At 35.5% G+C, this 20,647-nt stretch overlaps 2 protein-coding genes across 2 annotated transcripts; one reads left to right on the plus strand and one right to left on the minus strand.

The window, feature by feature from the left end:
- The first annotated feature begins 3,098 nt into the window (after positions 1-3,098).
- Positions 3,099-5,820, plus strand: LOC144342488 (uncharacterized). The gene is made up of 5 exons (XM_085493132.1): positions 3,099-3,191; positions 3,644-3,759; positions 4,784-4,979; positions 5,247-5,323; positions 5,472-5,820. The coding sequence occupies exons 1-5, from the start codon at positions 3,099-3,101 to the stop codon at positions 5,530-5,532; spliced, it is 543 nt and encodes a 180-aa protein (XP_085349258.1). The 3' UTR covers positions 5,533-5,820.
- A 5,563-nt stretch (positions 5,821-11,383) lies between these two features.
- On the minus strand, positions 11,384-20,159 carry LOC146731957 (uncharacterized). Its single transcript, XM_085493020.1, has 15 exons — positions 20,054-20,159; positions 19,521-19,673; positions 19,280-19,392; positions 18,584-18,677; positions 18,168-18,193; positions 17,895-17,986; positions 17,170-17,299; positions 16,905-16,982; positions 16,563-16,675; positions 15,244-15,491; positions 14,792-14,875; positions 14,187-14,293; positions 13,766-13,881; positions 12,393-12,573; positions 11,384-11,475 (listed from the first exon to the last, which is right to left on the minus strand). Exons 1-15 carry the CDS (start codon positions 20,157-20,159, stop codon positions 11,392-11,394), a joined length of 1,725 nt encoding a protein of 574 aa, XP_085349146.1. The 3' UTR covers positions 11,384-11,391.
- Between the last annotated feature and the right edge of the window lie 488 nt (positions 20,160-20,647).

Consider the following 20,647-nt stretch of genomic DNA (forward strand, 5'->3'; position numbering starts at 1 on the left):
TTGTTTTTATTATTAGAGGACGCTTACGCGTGTATTCATTTCATATTTGGAATTCGCATTTCCTTATATGGCAGGATGAAAATACCCCGTAAAATTACAGCACGCTGTAACTTATGGCGTTACGGTGACAGATGTATAATAATAAATGAATTTGAATTGTGAATCATCAAAATAACTAGTGTTTTATTGTTTCTTTTAGGAGGGAAGCAATAAAAGATTTAATCTTCAACATAATATTTGCTATGTTGTGGTGGAATTTAGCAATGATAAAACCTCATGCTCGTGGATGTTATGAATTTCCGTTCGACTTGTTGCGTGTGTTACTATGGGTAAGAAACGCATAATTCTTTTTGTAATTCGAAGATGGCGCATTCGATGAAAGTCATTGGCATCACTTCCAGATCAGATAAATATGTTATCTTAACAATCTATTGTAACTCTATTCTCAGGCGATTGCTATTGGATGCACAATTTGGTTCATTATCAAGGAATGTCATGAATATAAGAGATCCAATAAAAGAGTGGAGGTGATGTTATGAATTTGTAATTTGTTTATTCAGATTTAACAATAAATAATTTCTCATTGAAACCGGATTGAAACGACACAGGGTACTTTATTATTGCTAAAGTTAATAACTGTTTCTTGTTCGTTTATTTAGCTAATCGCACAAGCATACACACATTAAATTGACCTAAACGTGTTTCAAATACGTGCTAACAAATATGTTACTTACGTTAGAGTGACCCTCAGAGGGTAGTGTATCACTGAATCATGACTACATTTTTTTAACATGCCATTCTTTTCTATGAATTACCTTGTTTATTTGTTGAAACGCAATATAAACGATTAGAGTTGGCTCTATACACTTAATATTTTTTTGAATATGTATGTTACTTTGTTCATAACACTTTGTATTGTTAGACCGCTATACCAGTATTAAAAACGAATATTTCAGTGTGAAAGTAACTATAGTATAACAGCGTACCATCATTGGATTGACACGACTAATGAATACATTCATTTCGTGATAATCTGTGTTTTCTTCAAATATACATCGCAGAATTTGACTGTATTGCTAAAGCGTATACATAAGAGTCTTGATATGTATGAAAAACAAGAAACTTTTAAACCAGAACCAAGTATTAAGAATAGGTGTCCGCCATACTTTTATGATTATTGGTAAGTTGGCCATCTATTGAAAGATTAAACAAAAAACACGATTGATGATATCTTACTGTCACAGCAGTACACATTTTTCAACATTTAATTTTTTTAATGTTTACCTAAATCACCGAAATATTCGATCATCGCAAACGTTAGCCATTGGACTAACATTGGACTGTTTACAATGGCTAGTTACATTTGCCGTGTCGCAAGTTCAAATCCCGTTTGTTGCATGTGTACAAGTTCGTAGTTTGCCTGTAATTATATTGTTTTCACCAATGTATTCGTCTCTGCTGGTTGTTATTTAATCTAACTCGAACAATGTCAGTGCGTTATAGAGTAAGAAGTACGCGTCTGCTTTTATTACGAGGCGTAATTGCCTGATGTTACTCCGCATCTCACTGCCTGTTTATATTATAGTAATGTTTCTGTGATTGATGTTATTGTGGTTGAACCAGAGTCATGCTATTCTCATTACTAAAAATAACATTTTTGTGTAATGTACCTAAACGCTAAACTGCATGCATGTAGTGAGTTATAAGTTTGTAAATAGTATATGGAAGAATAACATAATTAATTTACCGTGTACCAAACAGTTGACAAGGATCACCAGAGTGCGATATACAAACGTGTTTCACGATAGAATATATTTCCATGTGTCACATACAACTAATTACCGAATTCTACTATATACAAATGAACAATTATTCAACATATTGTTTTCAGGAATTACTTCGATTGGTTTGTGTATTTTCTCCTGATGGTGGTAGTTTTAACTCATTTGGTAGATATTGGCATTGCATCAGATGAACTATGTCACCCACAGCACAATGACACGAATGAAGATGAAGATGACGCCGACCACTGGGAAAATGAAAGCGTGGCAGGGAAGATGCATTTGGGATGGTTTGCATTCACAATTCTTTTTGTTTGGTTTCGATTATTCAAGCCAATCAGACCTTTCACACCCTTGGGTAAGATTTAAACTAAATAACTCGACTCAGTTATTCTCTTCATATCATATCGACAATGGTGAGTTCAAGAATATACAAAACACGTGGTACTAATATAACATGTTATGCATTACTTTACCATTCTGGATACAATCATGAATAACATCGACGCTACAATACGCCATTCCATTATTCACATCATCTTATATCGCCTTCTTAATATCAAACTGACGTTAATGGCTGAAGGCAAATACGTTCCAATTGACAACTGCATGTGACTGCGTTGTCGTAATGTATGAGTGACTATGTCAATCTTGACTAGGACAATAATGAAAGAAAATGATCCCATACTTTTCGGAACACCAAATATCTCTTTTCGGACGGACGCCTAATTCGCTCGTATTCACGTGTCTAATACAAAAAAGGGCACACACTTGTCCAAATTTTGATATTAGGAATGGTACGATTCAATCTAAAACTTTCAAATATTGACAATACTATTTGTTTCACCACTGGTTATAACTGTCTGCTACAATAATATTAATATACTATTTTTATTCAAGGTCCTTTCATCGCTGTAATCTATGGTATTATCATAGATATTATTAAATTTATAGGGCTTGCCTTAGTGTTTTTTTTACCGTATAGTAAGTCGCTTATTATTATTTCATCCTACCTAAATATTAAATAGAAAATTGATATTATTTTGAATTAACGATGTGTTTGATAACGCAGAATAAATGGGATGGGCGCGTCTAAGACACTTTTGTTTGAGGAAATAACGTTGGGGTAATTGAACTGGTTTTCAAATCATGAATCTTTTTTGTGTCTTTGAGTGTCGGAAACGTAATAGTTTGTCTACTTTTTGTTTGATGAAACATTCAAACTGTAGAATATCCATATTTTGTAGTGAGTTTTAATTATCTAATCGCAATAATAATAATGTTGCTTTTTATACCTTCTCAGCGTGCTCATTTTGGATGATATTTGGGGGTACTGAATTTTACGAGTCAGTTAGTGCAACTATATCCACTCTGTTCCGCATGGCACTAGTGGATGACTATAATTATAGGGTGAGTTTTTTAAAATCCAACTCGAATTCATTAATTTAATTTTGGAATTTTCATAATACCGTGACTTGTGTATGTCTGCAACAAATGACTTAACATCGGAAACTTGGTACTGAATTTATGTTGATATATACATCGTCTATTATATTAATAATTATCATAATAGTCGATATAAATAGGAACATAAATTAAGTCTTTTTTGTGACCTTGCACGGCATTCAAGAAAAAACTCTCGCAGTATTTGTCATTCAAAATCTCTGATTATATTTTGATTTTGAACAGTTTCTTTTGAGAATTAAATTTAGAATGTCAATATCAAAGATGAGTTGTATTATTAGACAAGTTTACTATATGAGGCAGATGCATACCTTCTGAAAATCAATCGATCGTCGCCACGTTTACACATGATACTATATCTCCTCGCCCATTAATATAAAATCAATGTCCCACTGCAGGAATTACGGGATATACATCGTGTTATGGCAGATCTTTTGGTTGGGACCTATCTGGCTATAGCAGCTATAATATACCTGAATCTGCTCATTGCCATGTTGTCTTACAGGTTTTCCAGGTAAGATACGTCAGAAAGGAAGAGTAGTTTACTAATTTGTACACTTTAGTGGCATAATCTCTATGAAAATTGAAATGACTGAGTTGGTCAACTTTAGCCAAACCTTTCCTAATAATTTTGTTTTGGAATTAGTCTTCTACGAAATATTAACCACGGTGGTGACATGAATTAACGAGGAATAGTTTAACCGTGACCCGTGCTTTCCTTTTGGATTTACGATCGCATGCTATGTGGAAAAGATGCACCGATGCTAAACTTACTGAGCTAGTTAGTTGTCTATCTTTGACCACAAGAAAACTTACAACGAAATGTATTACGATTTCTTAATTAGCATGCTAGCTTTACACTTTAAAAATATATGCAAGTGGAGAAGATACATCTATATTCACCGAGCCTGCTATCTGCAGCGTTACGCGCCGTGATGACGTTAAGCGTAATACTAGTCTCAAAGAAACCAGGGGTGCCACTTCTGACTTCGGAAGTCGTTTACGCATTGATACTTTGTTGTTTTGGTGGATAAAGCGTTATACAACTACTGAATAAATTAACCAAACCAAACAGCCTCTCTCTGGTCCACCACAGCCTCTGAAATGTTTCTTCCTTTAATTAAAAAAATGAATTTCCCTCTACCTTAGCTGAAATTAGTATTAGAATGCAAGGTATTATATAAAACACAATTAATACGTAGATATACACTACTGAAGTGTCGTTAATCCTGTTACTTTTATCATGTCACATTTCTGAGGGTTTGCCATACCAACAAAATATGGTTAAATTACTTGATATTGACGCATTTGTATGGGAAAGACAACAGACGTGCTGTTAACAATAAAATGGCGTTATGTTCACTGTTTGTGTCATCAATTTGATTAAGATTTCATTGCTCTGCTTGTAGATTGGCTGATGACGATCAGCTGCTACGATGTAATGAACTGATAAAGGTATATCCGATATAAGTTCTACTTGATTACTACATACAATTAATTCCTCCAATTGTAACATATATTATAACATTTGTTCACAGCATATATGACAAAGCTAGTTCAAATGCAATGATGCAAAGATCGAAGATTATTCTAATCATGGAGGACAACTTATCTGACGAAAAACGAGAGGAATTCAGCAAAGATATTCGTGAATACGAAAATCCCTATGCAGAAGAATATAGCGTCGACGAGGAAGAGAGAGAAGATGTAATAGAGGTTACATTCAAAGAAAAGGTATGGTGAAATTGGAAAGATATTTAAATATTTTTTACCAACAACCTTTAAAATATATTCAAAAATATGTCAGAGAGTGTGCTCATTTATTCTTTTCCTGGTATAGCTATATTGAATGGATACCACAACAGTTAATGACTGGAACGACCAATGGTAACTGGAAAACCAATTCTAGAACACACCTTACAGATTGGGTTAGCACCGTTTATGCTATATCAAAGTTATATTCTCGGTTATATACTAAAGACACGATATTTCTCTTTCAAGGGGAGAAAGAAGACACTCTATTTATTGGACTTGAATGACTTGAAAAATAAATTGAAACGAACAGTCAAGTGTACATGGTGGGTATATAACAGCTATTATTATACATGGAATTGTAGTATTTAGATTATACTAAATTTGTTTGCTGTGAACAAATGATCATAACAATATAAAGGCAAAAAAACCATTTGGTCATCATATCAATAATTATACGATATTTCTCTCAAGTGAAAACCACGATGCTGAATCTTCTGGAACATCGGACGATGAGAATCAAAGATCTAGTTGAAAAGTATAATAGAACATCTGCACGAAAGAGAAGCTGGTGAAAAGACCTTTCCGGGAATCTAATTTTCCACGTACATCGAGGGGTATTACGTCTATATCAATTAATGCATTCTAATCAATTTGGCGTCTAAAAATAGCAATAGTGTTTTCGTGTATGTTTGAAAAGTAATGTTTTACTGTGTGAATACTCACATATTTGTCAGAATAAACAAGTGAGCTATATCAATTCTGAACATTGTAAAAAAATACTTAAATGTTTAAATAAATGTGATGTTTAATACTCAAGTTAGACATTGTTTCTTTCTTGTAAAATTACAGTTGTTTTGCAATAGAGCTTTTTCGATAATTATACATAGCTCAATCATATGATCGATTCCGCCCATGTCGTTGACATTGCTATTTGCTGTTGCCGTCTGTTAATAAGTATTTTATTTGGATTTGGTATTAATTAACTACCACACATGTAATCTCATTTGTCAATTGAAGAAGCATTATGTGTACGCCGACCTCTACTATGTCAACGTCAAGTTATCGTTTTATGTCCAAAGGTATAGGTCGGTGTATTTAATAACATTTCACCTGAACTAATCACCTGTCTTCAGTAGTTGTAATTTGATTATAATAAAGCTATTTAACTATATGTTATACGAGGTGTAAGTTCAAATCGTTACACCCACATATTGTTAGAACAAGTGAAGTATCTCAGTAAATGTTAGTCAATGTGTGTATTTGGCGTTTGGCACAGGAATAGCAAATATGTGATATGCACTTATAATTACCCATTCTATGCAAGAAAAGTTGGCCAGTTAGGAAGCCGGTGTCCTTTAGGTACATCGATATTCATGTTAAATACGAGCCGTGTTCAATAAGTAATGCCCCTGACCCATTTCACATAGCAGGAGATTAATAAAACTAGGCACAGTTATTAGTCATTCTCTACATAGGAACCCCCCAGTGTTATTCATTTCTCCCATTGTTTAATGCAGCTCTGGACACCGTTTTTGTAGAACACCCCCAGGTTGGTCCTCCAACCATGTCAGAAGTCAAGGCTGCATCATCTGGGAAACGCTTTCCTTTCAAAGATGAAAGTCAGCGGGTGAAAGGTCAGGAAAGTAGGAGGAATGGGGGTGGATTTCATAGCCACACGCCCATGCTTCTGATCTGGTGACATGCGAATTGTGAACCGGAGTGTTGTCCTGAAGGAGGAGGATACCTTTGCTGATCTTGCCCCGCCTCTTGATTTTGATAGCTTCTCTTAATTTTATCAAAAGTGAAATGTAAGAGGCTCCTGTAATTGTAGTACCCTTTGCCAGGAAATCTGTCATCACTACACTGTCCTGGTCCTAGAAGACTGTGAGCATGTCCTTGCCCACGGAGGGCTGCACCCTTGCCTACTTTGGAAATGGTAATTCCAAGTGCGTCCACCGCATTGACTGGGCTTTGATCTCATAGTGATGGACCCAAGTTTCATCCTGTGTAATCAGTCTTCTTGGCACATCTCCAAATTCATCCTCGAGCATTGGACGTGTTTTTGCATCTGGAAAGGTGTGAAAAATCCATCTGGCAGACACCTTATGCATATGCAAATGTTCATGAATGATACCACATACCCTGTACTAATCTTGACCCATTGGGCTATTTGACGAACAGTAATGCGTCGATCTTCAAAAATGGCTGCGTCAACTTGACGGACAGATGCCTCATCAATGGCAGAAGAGGGACGACCAGGTCTGGAAGCAGTTTCCACATACTTCCGGCCATGTTTTTATACACGATGCCAGCGTTTTACAAGGTCATAGAATGGGGCATTATCACCATAAGTTTCCTGCATTTCATCAAAAGTCTCCTTTGGTGTGCGACTTTTCAAATACAAACAACAGCACATCTGACTCAGTTCAAACACCTGTAAATAAGAAACCACAACTGTTTTTTGCAAGATAACCCATAGAAATGTGTTGCATGTCCGATTCAGTGGCAGAGTTGAGGGCACAGTTATCGGAAAACAGGAGGTCATTGATGGTGTCAGTTGTAACCTTGATTTTTGCTTGAAGCCTCCTGAGGTTGAACATTGAACCATCCATCTTGTAGTTGATGACGATGCCCATGTCAGTGTCTCTGAATGCATCTGTCAGCATGGCTGAGAACATGAGGCGGAACAAGGTGGGAGCAAGGATGCAGCCTTGTTTCACTCTGTTGGAAACAGGGAATGGAGGAGTCATCTCTCCGTTGTCCTGGTCTCTTGCCAGAATGCCGTCGTGTAGCTGTTGCACGATGGTGATGAACTTTCTGGGGCATCCGTACTTTGCCATTATTCTACAAAGACCCTCTCTCGAAGGCCTTGGTCAGATCGACATAGGTGGAGTTTCGGCGTTCTGTCCTTGACACTTCTCCTGTAGCTGTCGGGCAGCAAACACCATAGTCCCACGCTCTTTCCGTAAGCCACACTGGCTCTCATGTAGGAGGCCTTTCTACAAGTGCATGAAGAGGCAGTTGAGCAGAACTCTAGGCAGGATCTTGCTAGCAATGGACAGCAGTAAAATTCAGTGATGATTGTTGTAGACTTGATTTTGGCAGTTTCCTTTGTGCTTGTAGAGGCGGATGATGGAGGCATTCTTGAAGTCATGTGTCACTGTCTCGTGCTGTCAGATAGGCTGAAACAGTTGGTGGAGTTTCTCAACCACGGCCGTGCCTCCCTCATTATAGATTTCAACTGGGATGGAACCAAACCAGGTGCTTTGCCACTGGAAAGTAGTCGGACTGCTTTCTGTAATCTCATCCAAGGTGGGCAGGGCGTCCATGGTTTCTCCACCATTGACTTTGGGAAGCCGATAGCCAATAGCATCATCGTTGATGGTGGAAGGCCTATTCAGGACGCTGTCGAAGTGTTCCGCACATCTCTCCAAAACCTTCTCCTTGTCAGTGATAAGGGTTGAACATCAGCACTGAGGAGAGGAGACAGTCATCCTGAGGTGGTGGGGCCATAGACTTCCTTCAAGCTGTCGTAGAAGCGCTTCATGTCATTCCTGTCTGCAAAGCCCTGAATCTCATCCTGCACCTGGCGCAATTTCACTCGAATGTTGCTCCGTACATTGCTCAGCATGTCTTTCTTTGATGCTGACTTTGGATCATGAAGATGAGCTTTGTAGGCACAACGCTTTTTCTCTAGCAGCTGTTGGATCTCTTTGCAGTTCTCATCATATTTCTCATGTATTTCCTTGTAGCTGGCGCAAGGCACTCATGGCTGTGGTGTACACCATCTCACGGAGCGCGGCCCACGCTGTGTCAACATCCTGGCCTTCCAGCACTGTGGAGTCTAAGCGTTGCTCCAAGGTTTAGGCAAAAGCCTGCTCGATGTTCACTCCCTGCGGACCTGAGCTGGATGCAAAGGTTGAGCTTGGAGACAACAAGGTGGTGGTATGTCAAACACATGGTATTCAAGACTCATACGTCTTGCCTGTCCCTCTTCCTTACGATGACATAGTCAATGAGATGCCAGTGCTTTGAGCGGGGAAGCATCTATGAAGTCCTGTTGCGGGTAGAGAGGTTGAAGACTGTGTTGGTGATCAGAAGACCATGCTCAACGTAGGTCTGGAAGAGTAGTAGACCGTTGCTGTTGCATGCTTCCCGACCACTCCTTCCCAGGAGCCACTATCACGACAAACTCTCGCATTAAAATCACCAAGAATGTTGAGTTTGTCTGCACGGGGAACAGCAGTGATGACAATGTTCAGGTCTTCATAAAACCTGTCCTTGGTCTCATCTGGGTTGGTCATGGTGGGGAATAGGCACGTGACGTACTTCTGTCCACGAGAAAGGGGGAGTCTCATCGTCATAAGGCGATAATTCTCACCCTTTGGGGGTCCAGCCAACTTGCCATCCAAAGTCGTCTTGACTGCAAAGCCAACTCCCGCTTCTCTTCTCTTTTCAGGTCCACGTCCACTGGATAATATGTAATAAAAAATGTGTGTAAATGCCAACTCAGCTACACTCAATTACTGAATAATACCTACATTTTGGGCACACACAACTTCTGGACAACACATTTAATAAGACAAACTAACAATAACTGACCTTCAAGTATTTTATGCTAATATAATAAAAATATATTAACACAATATTTTGAAATAAACATATTCCTTAGTTATCACTAAACAAATTGAACATATTTGATTTATTCATATATATATAACAACTCAGTTCAAATTTAGGCATTATTGTGAATGTATTAAAATATTAGATAAGAAACCTACAAAGACATGAAATCTGAACATTTGTAATAGTGACACCATCATGTTTTGTTTCCTAAAATAGGATGCAGGCGCCAATTAAAGAATGTGCCTTAGTAACTACGACTACAGACAACATCACATTTGAAATAAACTAGAAAATACACACCAAAAAAATGCCGAACAAAAGGCATATTCACGTACAAATAAATCTGAAATGACCAACAGTCGGCAATTTTGAATTGAATTACAAGCACGGATAACATATTGTGAGTAACTGTAGTCAAATTTGACTATAATCGAAGCCTGTGATTCGTGACAACGAATGCGTACAAATGCTAGGGGTGACTCGCAAAATCGAATCAATATCCTCGGTAAAATATGATCCTATATTTGACGACTCATCTGTTACGCAAAACATTTCACTATGTGGCCTATTTATAAGTGATCACTACGCACCTCAACAACTTGATCACAGCATTGTTTAATTTCAACACGTATATCCAAATTGCGTATTGGTGACTGTGCAGATTTATTTAGTTTGAGACCAATTTAACATTTTTTTTAAACACATAACCTGTCATACAGGTATGTATGTCTAGATTAAAATTTTCCAATAATCTACGAAGCAATCCATAAACTCCACGACCAACAGCACATGTGCATATTAACCAGGAAATCAACATGACCATGGAATTTTGATTAATCACAATACCAAAAAAACACTTTTGAAGATGATGCGATATCCGCGGCTGTAATAAGTACTACATACACTAGTATCACCTATTTTCAGTTAACAAACATCCACTTTTGCCCTTTCTACAAAGAGATTCTTCCCTGTATATTACATTACATATCAATATATTGTGGTATCCACGTACTATGTTTTTAAAAGAAATACCAGGTACAAGTTGCAAAAGTTATATAAGTTATTCAATTTCTACATTATAGGGGAAATGAGTAAAAGTAACGACAACTACATAAATAACACCTTAAATCAGTTACTATTTTATTGAAGACCAAACAACAATGTACAAATACAGATCGTACAAATTCACTACGAATTCGATGTTGTGCTAAAAGATTTATGAAAGATTTTGCAATAAAACAGAACATAATTATACAGATACAACAAATTGTTTAAATGTTCCCAGTAATTATAATATTTAAGCAAAACCACTTCTATTATATCAGCTATATATAGTAGATGGTGAAAAATACGTCAAATTTGATGATACTAAATACTTATATTTTAAATGGTTAGATTTGACTGAACTCACTAAATAATGTGATAATATAACAAGCAAAGCTAACAGCGAGCTATTGTGGGCAACAATTCTTAACAACTGCAATTAAATGACAATTTTTGTATCATTACAACAAGCGTAGATTTTTCCACCTCGTATATCTTAATACTTATTACATTGTGCATTGTGGCTTTCGACTAAATTTAAACATAAACACATGGCATACAAACGTAAAGCTAGGGCCAAAGATAATTGAATTAACTATGTTGAACAATATAATCCAGTTTTTATAAAGGACATTGTATTATCTGACACGTAATAGTTTCTTGACTGTCTTCTCTTCTCCAAAGATCGTTTGTTATTCTCTGCACCCATTCAATTTCTTCGTTATTGACTTAGACTATTCAGTACTTCCAGACAGGTATTTCTCGTTGTCGACGATTTCAGAAGATACCATTTCTTTTCTTGTCCCTTGAATGGAAGGAAATGTAAAGATTCAGGTGCAATATTTGGATACAGTGAAGTATTCCATTAAAAAATATTATTTTTGCATAATTTGCTTTTAAAGTATCCAAACGAATAATTTATTTCTCTACACTTGGGGCACGTGTTAATCAAGTAGTGTTCTTATTTGGATTTCCACTGTCTGTCATTTGATTGACTACCTTTTATTATCCATTCGGTCTAGCTATTTCAGGCAGAAGCTTAAATGATCATGCTATTTTACATGTTTTGTTTTAATATATTGAAGGACATAGCGGATGTTGGTACATGAATGAATGAAAACCATTTACAGTTTCCAGCTACCTGTCTGTATCAACAGATGTAAAGCTCATTGGTAGCTTCACATTTGTGTCTTTCAAGGATAAATTTAAAGACATTTGCAATTTGTAACCTTCATTGCAGTCTTAAAATATAACTTTGCGCACATTGCAGGGCACTTGATGAACCCATAGTTACGAAAAGCAATTGTTTGGCAAGAGGCGGAACAGTTTATAATCTCTTAGAATTGAATTTGTATAATTTCCCAATCAATCGTTGCCATATACTATTATATGTTAATCTACATTTCTGAAGTAAATATGTATGTCTTTGCGTTGTAAATTGCAACTGGGTAGTTTATGGCTCAGCAATGCGCATTGCACACAAGTGACATTGAAATGAAACATTTAAAATAGTATTTTTTAACAGTGCTATTTGAACAGAAAAGGGATTTTCACTGTCAATATTGTTTAGTTAACATTCACCATGTTAAGATTGAATATAAGTGATTCACCAACTTAATTGAATTATTTTATTGACATTAAGTGACTCGCGGGAAATTGCTTTTTTGCTAATTTCTAACATTTGTGTTACTCAAATGTCAGTATAAACCATATACAAACTACCTCTTCTTTGTATGTAATCTGTATCATATCTTCTTTTCCATCCCCGTTGACGCTATAGTCTTCGGCATGAGCACATTCTTTACGAAGGTGTTTTCTTTCTTTATCAGTTAATTTCTCCTCGAAGCCAAGAATAATTTTGGATCGTTTTATCATTGCATTGGATTTACCATTGTCATACATGCTGGAAAACAAAATAACGTATATGGTCGCTCAAATAAAAACTGGGCATAACATATGAATTGTTTGTTGAAATCACCAATGCCTGATCACCTTAACTGATATCTATTAAAATAAAACTATTCTATATCAGTTATACTTTACGCAGTCTCGTACATTGGTGTTGCTGTGCGTTTGAATATATTCGGGATTTATACCTGATTTCAATAGCAAACACGATTATTGTTAGGGTACTGTCATGATTTATTTCCATGTGTTTAGAGATCCGTCACTTATCCGATTTGATGACTGGTTTCATGTGAAGTGCTGGTTTATATATTTCAACACTTTCCCCATAACCTGTCATCATTTTGGTGTATACGAGGTCCTGGACGGAACTTGAGTCAGTGAATGGAACTAATTACGATATGAACTTTGCTAACCGACCGTTATTTCTGACAGTTTGGTAAGTGTAGTCTTTTGATATAGCGGACAATTAATCAAGTATATATGACGTGTTAAGTACTTCGTGTGATTGGCTACATGCGAGTTGATTTTTTTTAAAGCTACGCCTTAAGCTTTTAAATTTCCTTGTGATAGGTTAAAGTTTGGGAAGTAAATAAATAGAGTCTGGGTCAGTCTTAAGAGTGCTCCACGAGCGAGAGAGTCTTGGGAAACTTTTCCCCGAGGCATTCTGTCTTGGAGAGTTCTAGACGGGCGACTAAGTCTAGAGAAGTTGACACGATCTCGATCTGTGTGTGTGTCTTTGTTCAGTCGAAAAGGTTCTGAACGTAACGTTCACTGGTACCTGGCGTAGGTTTAATAACACGACAATTAAGCCATCATAGTACTCTGGAATCACTCATATATCAGTAAATCATATACAAACAACGATATCCACACTATATCAGCACTGATTCATTTCCAAGTCATCAGGCTAGATACTCCTATGTGTCATCCATTCCAATTACATCTCTATGCCTATGAACTTTTGATCATTTAATTTAAAAAAAGTAAAGTTCTTCCAGCATGGTTGTTGCTTATGTATCCCATATGTACTAGACCAAATTGACCGAATTTCGATACAGCAGGACGATATAATATAATTCCTGTTTATGCACTACACTCAAACACGTAATTACATAGCCCTACCAAATAATCTACATTTAAATGTATTCAGATTAGTACTGTCCTTTCCAATCATGGCGCTTTCTTACCTGGAAAATCTGTAACTCAACATTGCAATGAATATACTCAGATATATTACCGCTGCAATTAAAAGGTATAATCCAACCATGATATCCGCCATAACACGGTTCGCATCTCTCAGTCCCTGTGATTAAATGATCAATATTACTTTATAAAAAAGGCAATTCTAAGTAGCTAGCGTTATTAGACATTCGATTTCAGCATTTATAAATCAGAAGTAATATACAATGGCATAAATATCAAGTCGATATGGTGTCCAACTATCAGAGAATGGAGTCAGCTATAAAATGGAAATAACATACTAACCATAGGTTCTATACAAATAACACACTACTGCTAGATGAGTTTTTTCCTAGTGCAGTATGTGGTACACACATATAAGATTAATAATTCTACTAATGATGATTGTAGACAAAATAAATATCGTACCTCATAATTATAGTCATCCACTAGTGCCATACGGAATAGAGTGAACATTGTAGCAATAACTGACTCGTAAAATGGGATACCACCAAATATCATCCAAAACGCACACGCTAGGAAAGTGGATTTAAAAATTTATAATATTTAATTGTAGAAGGCAATTTAAAGAATCTAGAATACTATTTGCATATTTATTTCCTGCGTCTGATTGTGTTGAAATGGCTACAAAAAGTGGATAGTATACAGATTTCAAGTTTATCAAAAATGTGTTTTCCGTTTATGTATCTACGTTTTACCTCACATGGCGAAATAAAACATAAAATATTACAAGTTTTGTAAAAATGTTGCTTAGTAGTTTAGTAGTTAGTAGTAAAAGTAGAATTCCCAGATTCAGTTTTAGTCGAATTTCATTGAAAAATAATGAATACTAATAGTTTGAATGGACGCATTTAAATTCTTTTTATTGTTGCCTTATAATGGTGTTAATCGATGACCCTAAATATACACTCATTTTTTCTAAAGACATCGTATTTAGAATTTCTAAAAACTAGTAAGACTTGTTCTGCGTTATTCAATTAAAAAATAATTACGAGTGCTACTGAACTACTTACTAAATGGTAAATAAAACATTAAAGCCAAGATTAGGAATTTTCCCGCATCTCCAAGTACAATATAAACCACAAGAATAAAAGGACCTGCAATTGGAAGCAGAGTGTTGAATTTCAAAGGTTAAAGCACATATTGTTTCAAAATAAAAGTATCCAGTATAAGTGCTTACTATAAGGATGTTATAAGGTACCCACAAAATGACACATTCACATATTATTCTGCTCCGATTAATCATTGATTCTGGAAGAGTTGAAAGAGCTAATCCCAAAACCATCGATACGTCATTTCTGCAATCACGAAAAAAAGTACTGAAGATGATAACTATTCCATCATTATAGGTAAGATGACACGTACACACCGTGTCATGTAACTGCGTATATATACCCAAACTTACCAAAGTGATAGTATTTGAATGAATGTGAAAATAGTTTCGAATATATAGTTTGAAACTTACCCAAATGCGTGAATGCTCTGATTGATTTGTACAATCGAAACCAGACAAAAATAATTGTGAATGCAAACCATCCTAAATGTATCTTCCCTGCCAAGCTTTCATTCACCCAGTGGTCTGCATCATCTTCGTATTGAGTTGTATCATTTGATCGTGGATGACATAGTTCATCCGATGCAATACCGATATCTATCAAATGAGTTAAAACCACCACCGTCAGGAGAAAATACACAAACCAGTCGTAGTAATTCCTGGAAAAAAGATGAATAATAATAATGATTAAGTTTGACTTTGGTGATTCTGTTTCAAATTATTTGGCATGAACAAAAAATGAACTTCGCCATTGCCAATATTAATCACGTTATTCTTTAATAGGTAGGAAGCTGAATAGTCGACACGCGCAACAATGAATAATAATTTCTAATATTTTTGTATAAACTTATATACTGTTATTGATAAACAATACGTTTCAGAGGCATATCTTGCTACGCTATAGCACACTGTCTAAATAATAGCAAATAAATAACCTGGAGTTCATGCCAAACAGCAGGAAACAATTCTTTGATGAAAGTTATAATACATGCACATTAAGAACTTGAGATAAGGCAAATGCCCCTCGCCAATGTAAGCAGTTTTATGTCTATTTTCACCCCAAATTATTCCCAAATATGCTGTTAATTATTACTATGATCAAAAATGTAAATGTTTAAAAATGTGAATTGATGTGACAGGAAGGTGTTATCCATAACATTTTAATATATGGTCAACCTACCAATTATCATAAAAGTTCAACCTACTAATAGCCATAAAAGTTCAACCTACCAATAGCCATAAAAGTTCAACCTACCAATAGCCATAAAAGTTCAACCTACCAATAGCCATAAAAGTTCAACCTACCAATAGCCATAAAAGTTCAACCTACCAATAGCCATAAAAGTTCAACCTACCAATAGCCATAAAAGTTCAACCTACCAATAGCCATAAAAGTTCAACCTACCAATAGCCATAAAAGTTCAACCTACCAATAGCCATAAAAGTTCAACCTACCAATAGCCATAACAGTTCAACCTACCAATAGCCATAAAAGTTCAACCTACCAATAGCCATAAAAGTTCAACCTACCAATAGCCATAAAAGTTCAACCTACCAATAGCCATAAAAGTTCAACCTACCAATAGCCATAAAAGTTCAACCTACCAATAGCCATAAAAGTTCAACCTACCAATAGCCATAAAAGTTCAACCTACCAATAGCCATAAAAGTTCAACCTACCAATAGCCATAAAAGTTCAACCTACCAATAGCCATAACAGTTCAACCTACCAATAGCCATAACAGTTTGATGGCCGCCCTTCCCAGGAATTGCGTTTGCACTCTACTTTTTCCTCATACTTTTCAGCACTCTTCCTTATACACTTTAGCAATTTGGTCAAATTCTGTAATTGAATCAAAACACAAATTATAACAAAAAGAATAACAAAATAACATACATGGCAATTTTGAAACATTGGAGAGCTGCCAATTGTTTTTTTTTTGTTTCTGAGCGAGATGTATGTAATACAATGATATACTGGATAATTGGCCTAATCAGCATAAAGTTAATCGCCATAATGACAAGGAACCACTTCCACTGCCAATAGTTATTTAGATCCATCATAAAATCACCTTTCTTTTTTCCCTTGATTCCTTATATTCCCGGTATTCTTGAACAATGAACCAAATTGTGCACAAAATAGCCATGACCTAAAATAGAATTACAATAAAAGATGTAAAAGATGAATTCATTTTTAAAAAATCGGATAAACAAAGCCAATAGAAACGATATTGTTGTATTTTTTCATCCAACAATACAGTCGATATATTATACAGTCTAAGTGCATTTACGGCTATGTTCCATTTGACATTGTTATTAATATAGCTAGTTTCCTACCCATAGAAGCACACGCAACAAGTCGAGCGGAAACTCATAACATCCACGGGCATGAGGCTTCACCACAGCTAGCATCGACCACAGCACAACAAATAATAAGTTCCATAGTAAATCTTTTTTTGCAGCCCATCTTAAAAAAATAATACAATAAATATTCTAATAATTCTTCTGTTCTAAACGGAAAATGATCTATTCATTTAACCCCCCCCCCAAAAAAAAAGACATGTAAAAACTACCATGGCAGAACAACATAATTTTCATCGTCAAATGTTTGCAGGTGACTACTCTGTGTGTATACTGTGATTATATGTCTTCACCGAAAATCGGTTCAGACCTCCCAGTTCAATTGCTCAACAGTAAACAATAAATCGATAAATTGATTGACAACAAAATGCAAAATCAGAAACTGTTTCTTGTGTAATAAAGCAGCGGTTTCATTGGTGATTTTATCCGAGAAACCTACTGAAATTTGTACCAAATATACATCCAATACACGAAGAACATCTTTAATTATTGTAGAATTCCATAATGTATAGCAAACAAACTCTATGGTCTAAAAATTATCTAAAATTTATCTACAAAACATTATTTTATTTATCACACAAATATATGCTTTTCTGCACATTAGTAATTATTTAATTTCCTTATTTTACTGGTGAAATACAATTTAAATTTAAATTTTAATATATATATGTTGAAAATTTGAATTCAAATTATAGTATTACCTTGCAAACTTTTGCCACTTGATTTCAATAAATTTTCGAAAAACGGGATGATCAATGACTTCTAAAATGGTATTATCAACAACAGCTTGCAACTGCAAAAATAATGCACTGCATAAACATAATAATAGCATAAACCACTGATTTAAATATTCTATGAATATAGCTACAAATCTAGATTTGACAACACGTGTAGTTGCCAATTGCCTCTAATGTGTCATACGTAATTCACATTAAATTTAATGAGTGGAAACTAATATGTAAACGAAATCTTACCGGGCTTCTTGTATATGGCGTCTCAGCTGAAAATAAATGTTATTCTACATAAACACATTGATAACAATACATTTCATAGTAAAATGCTTTACTTTAAAATGATATATATAGTCATGAGTGCCTGACAATTACAGTTTCTGCTTGGAATATACATTCATTTTTTTGTTTGTTAATTGGTATATTCATAGCAACCACTGACATACTAATCAACCCGTACCCATCAACGTGGGTACAATAGCATATTCGCCCTAGTCGATCATTGCTGCTTGCAGCTATATTCATCTCCTTGACAAGTTTAGCTTGATGGTGTGTTTAGTATTTAATATATAAACAATTTAACAATGCAAATGCTAATCATGCTGTATAGAAAATGTATTTGACAGAAATCGAATGTGTTTCTCTACATAATCACCTACCATTGGTTTCTCCTTTTTCCAATATTTTCAAATCATATGTCTGCTTTCCTTCAAGAGAATCTTTTTCATGCAGTCGATCTAATGCTAGACTTGCCTGCATACAAAGTATGGAAATTCTTAGAAATACATAGTACGCGACTAGGTAATGTCCTATCAGTTGGGATATGAAACTAAGGATTCACGTGACAAACAAATGCGAACACATAACGTATACACAATGTAGTTCAATCTGCAAACAATATCGATCACTTATAATTTGATTGATATATTGTTTGTTAAAATACGAACAGAAAAGGCTAATTTCTTTCACCGTAAGGCCAAATGTTACAGTGTGCCGAATTGTTGTGGTATTGTACTGTTTTTTTCTTTCTATCATATTAGGAACTTCCAATTATGGAGCAATTACGCGTGTGAGCGTTCTTTATTAGTACAACCAAATATGGCAGCGCCCAGGCTTGACTGAACTACACACACAGAAGTTCGCTAAATCTGTTCTAAACCTTTTAGATGTCGGCATTTCCATGAAGTATCATGGAAGGAAGGTTATCACGAGGATACCGCAAAGTATGCACTCAGACATCACGCCGTCGCATTGCCCTCCGCTGCGCGTCGGTCGATACCATCGCTGTACTGTCTTCGTGCATACTTTTCGATATCCTCTTAATAACCTCATAATATTAATATTATAATCCTTACCACATTTGTCATTTTTGCGTCCAACATAAAAATAAAACAAGACTCGCCGTGTTTGTCTGTAACTGTTACTTGTGCACCTTCACGTAGAAGCAGCATACAAGCCTTATTCTGTTCTAAAAAATATAGTACGACTTATGTGGTATATTAGAACAGTATCCGTTGTTTTTGAAACTATTTGATAAATAAGTAAATAAGTTGAATCACAGTTACGAAATATATTGGATTCTAAACGTCTACATACTGTTAAGAGCTGCAAGCATCAACGGCGTTCTACCATCTGCATCTTTTCCATCGATATTTTCGGTTGCCAACGATCTTTTTATTTCGTCGCAGTCACCATTAAATGCTGCATAATGAAGTTGCGTCGTTTCTGATTCTGGACCTCTACGTGTTACTATGTATCAACGGAGGGAGTGGAGAATTACTACAGTTTCAACTGTTACATGGGCTATATTAAGATCAACTTGTTATAGATGGTGGAAATTTAAATTGGAACAAAATGAGTGAAGGATCCTAAACTTTCGAATTATACTTTATGTTAATAGCACAATATAATTTTTGAATGACTGCTACACAGTGATTTGATTCAATTGCCAAATTTTCTAATTATCACAATAAATAATAAATTGGGATATACACGTTGTGCGTAGGCGATCTCGTACTAGAAAATGTCCCGGTTATGCCTCCGTGTTTTAGCGTGGTACCTTTTGTAATACTGTTCAAATGCAGATGTTCAACATTCTATAACATATATTAGGATAGCATAGTACTCACCCAGATCAGTATCAGCGATTTCTTCATCTGGTAGTTGAGTTTCATTTTCTGTAGTTGGCTTATTTCCAGACCGTTTACATGTGCCGGTGGGCAGACGATTTCCCATGTTGTTTGCAAAGAATCTAGCAAATAAACATTTTATTTGTGCATATATTGTACTTGATTTTATTAGTATTCATCAATCTCATTAAAAATAAAATAAACCATTTGATAAGTCGCGCCCTTGTGACGTAACTGGAAAATATTAGTTGATAAGAACTCCCAATGAATATATGTATAATTTATATTGTATGAACCTTAATATATACTTTTTGACTAGTTAATATGGATGCAGTGGTACTCGATACTCGTTAAACTTAGTATGACCTAAACTATGTGTATGGTCTGTACAATTACTTACTTCTGGATGGCTACTGTGTATATTGTCATTGTTGATGGGTGAACCCATAAACCTCGTCACATAATCAATGTTGACCTCCAAAAAATGTTTTAATAATGTATAATATAAGGCTGAATTTGTGGCCGAGAAGATCGTACAGCGAAGATATTGTTCAAGACGCGACGTTAAATATCAAAACATAAGGGGGAATTCCA

Source organism: Saccoglossus kowalevskii, chromosome 18 (assembly GCF_978046115.1).
Source record: "Saccoglossus kowalevskii chromosome 18, keSacKowa6.1, whole genome shotgun sequence".
NCBI lineage: Eukaryota > Metazoa > Hemichordata > Enteropneusta > Harrimaniidae > Saccoglossus > Saccoglossus kowalevskii.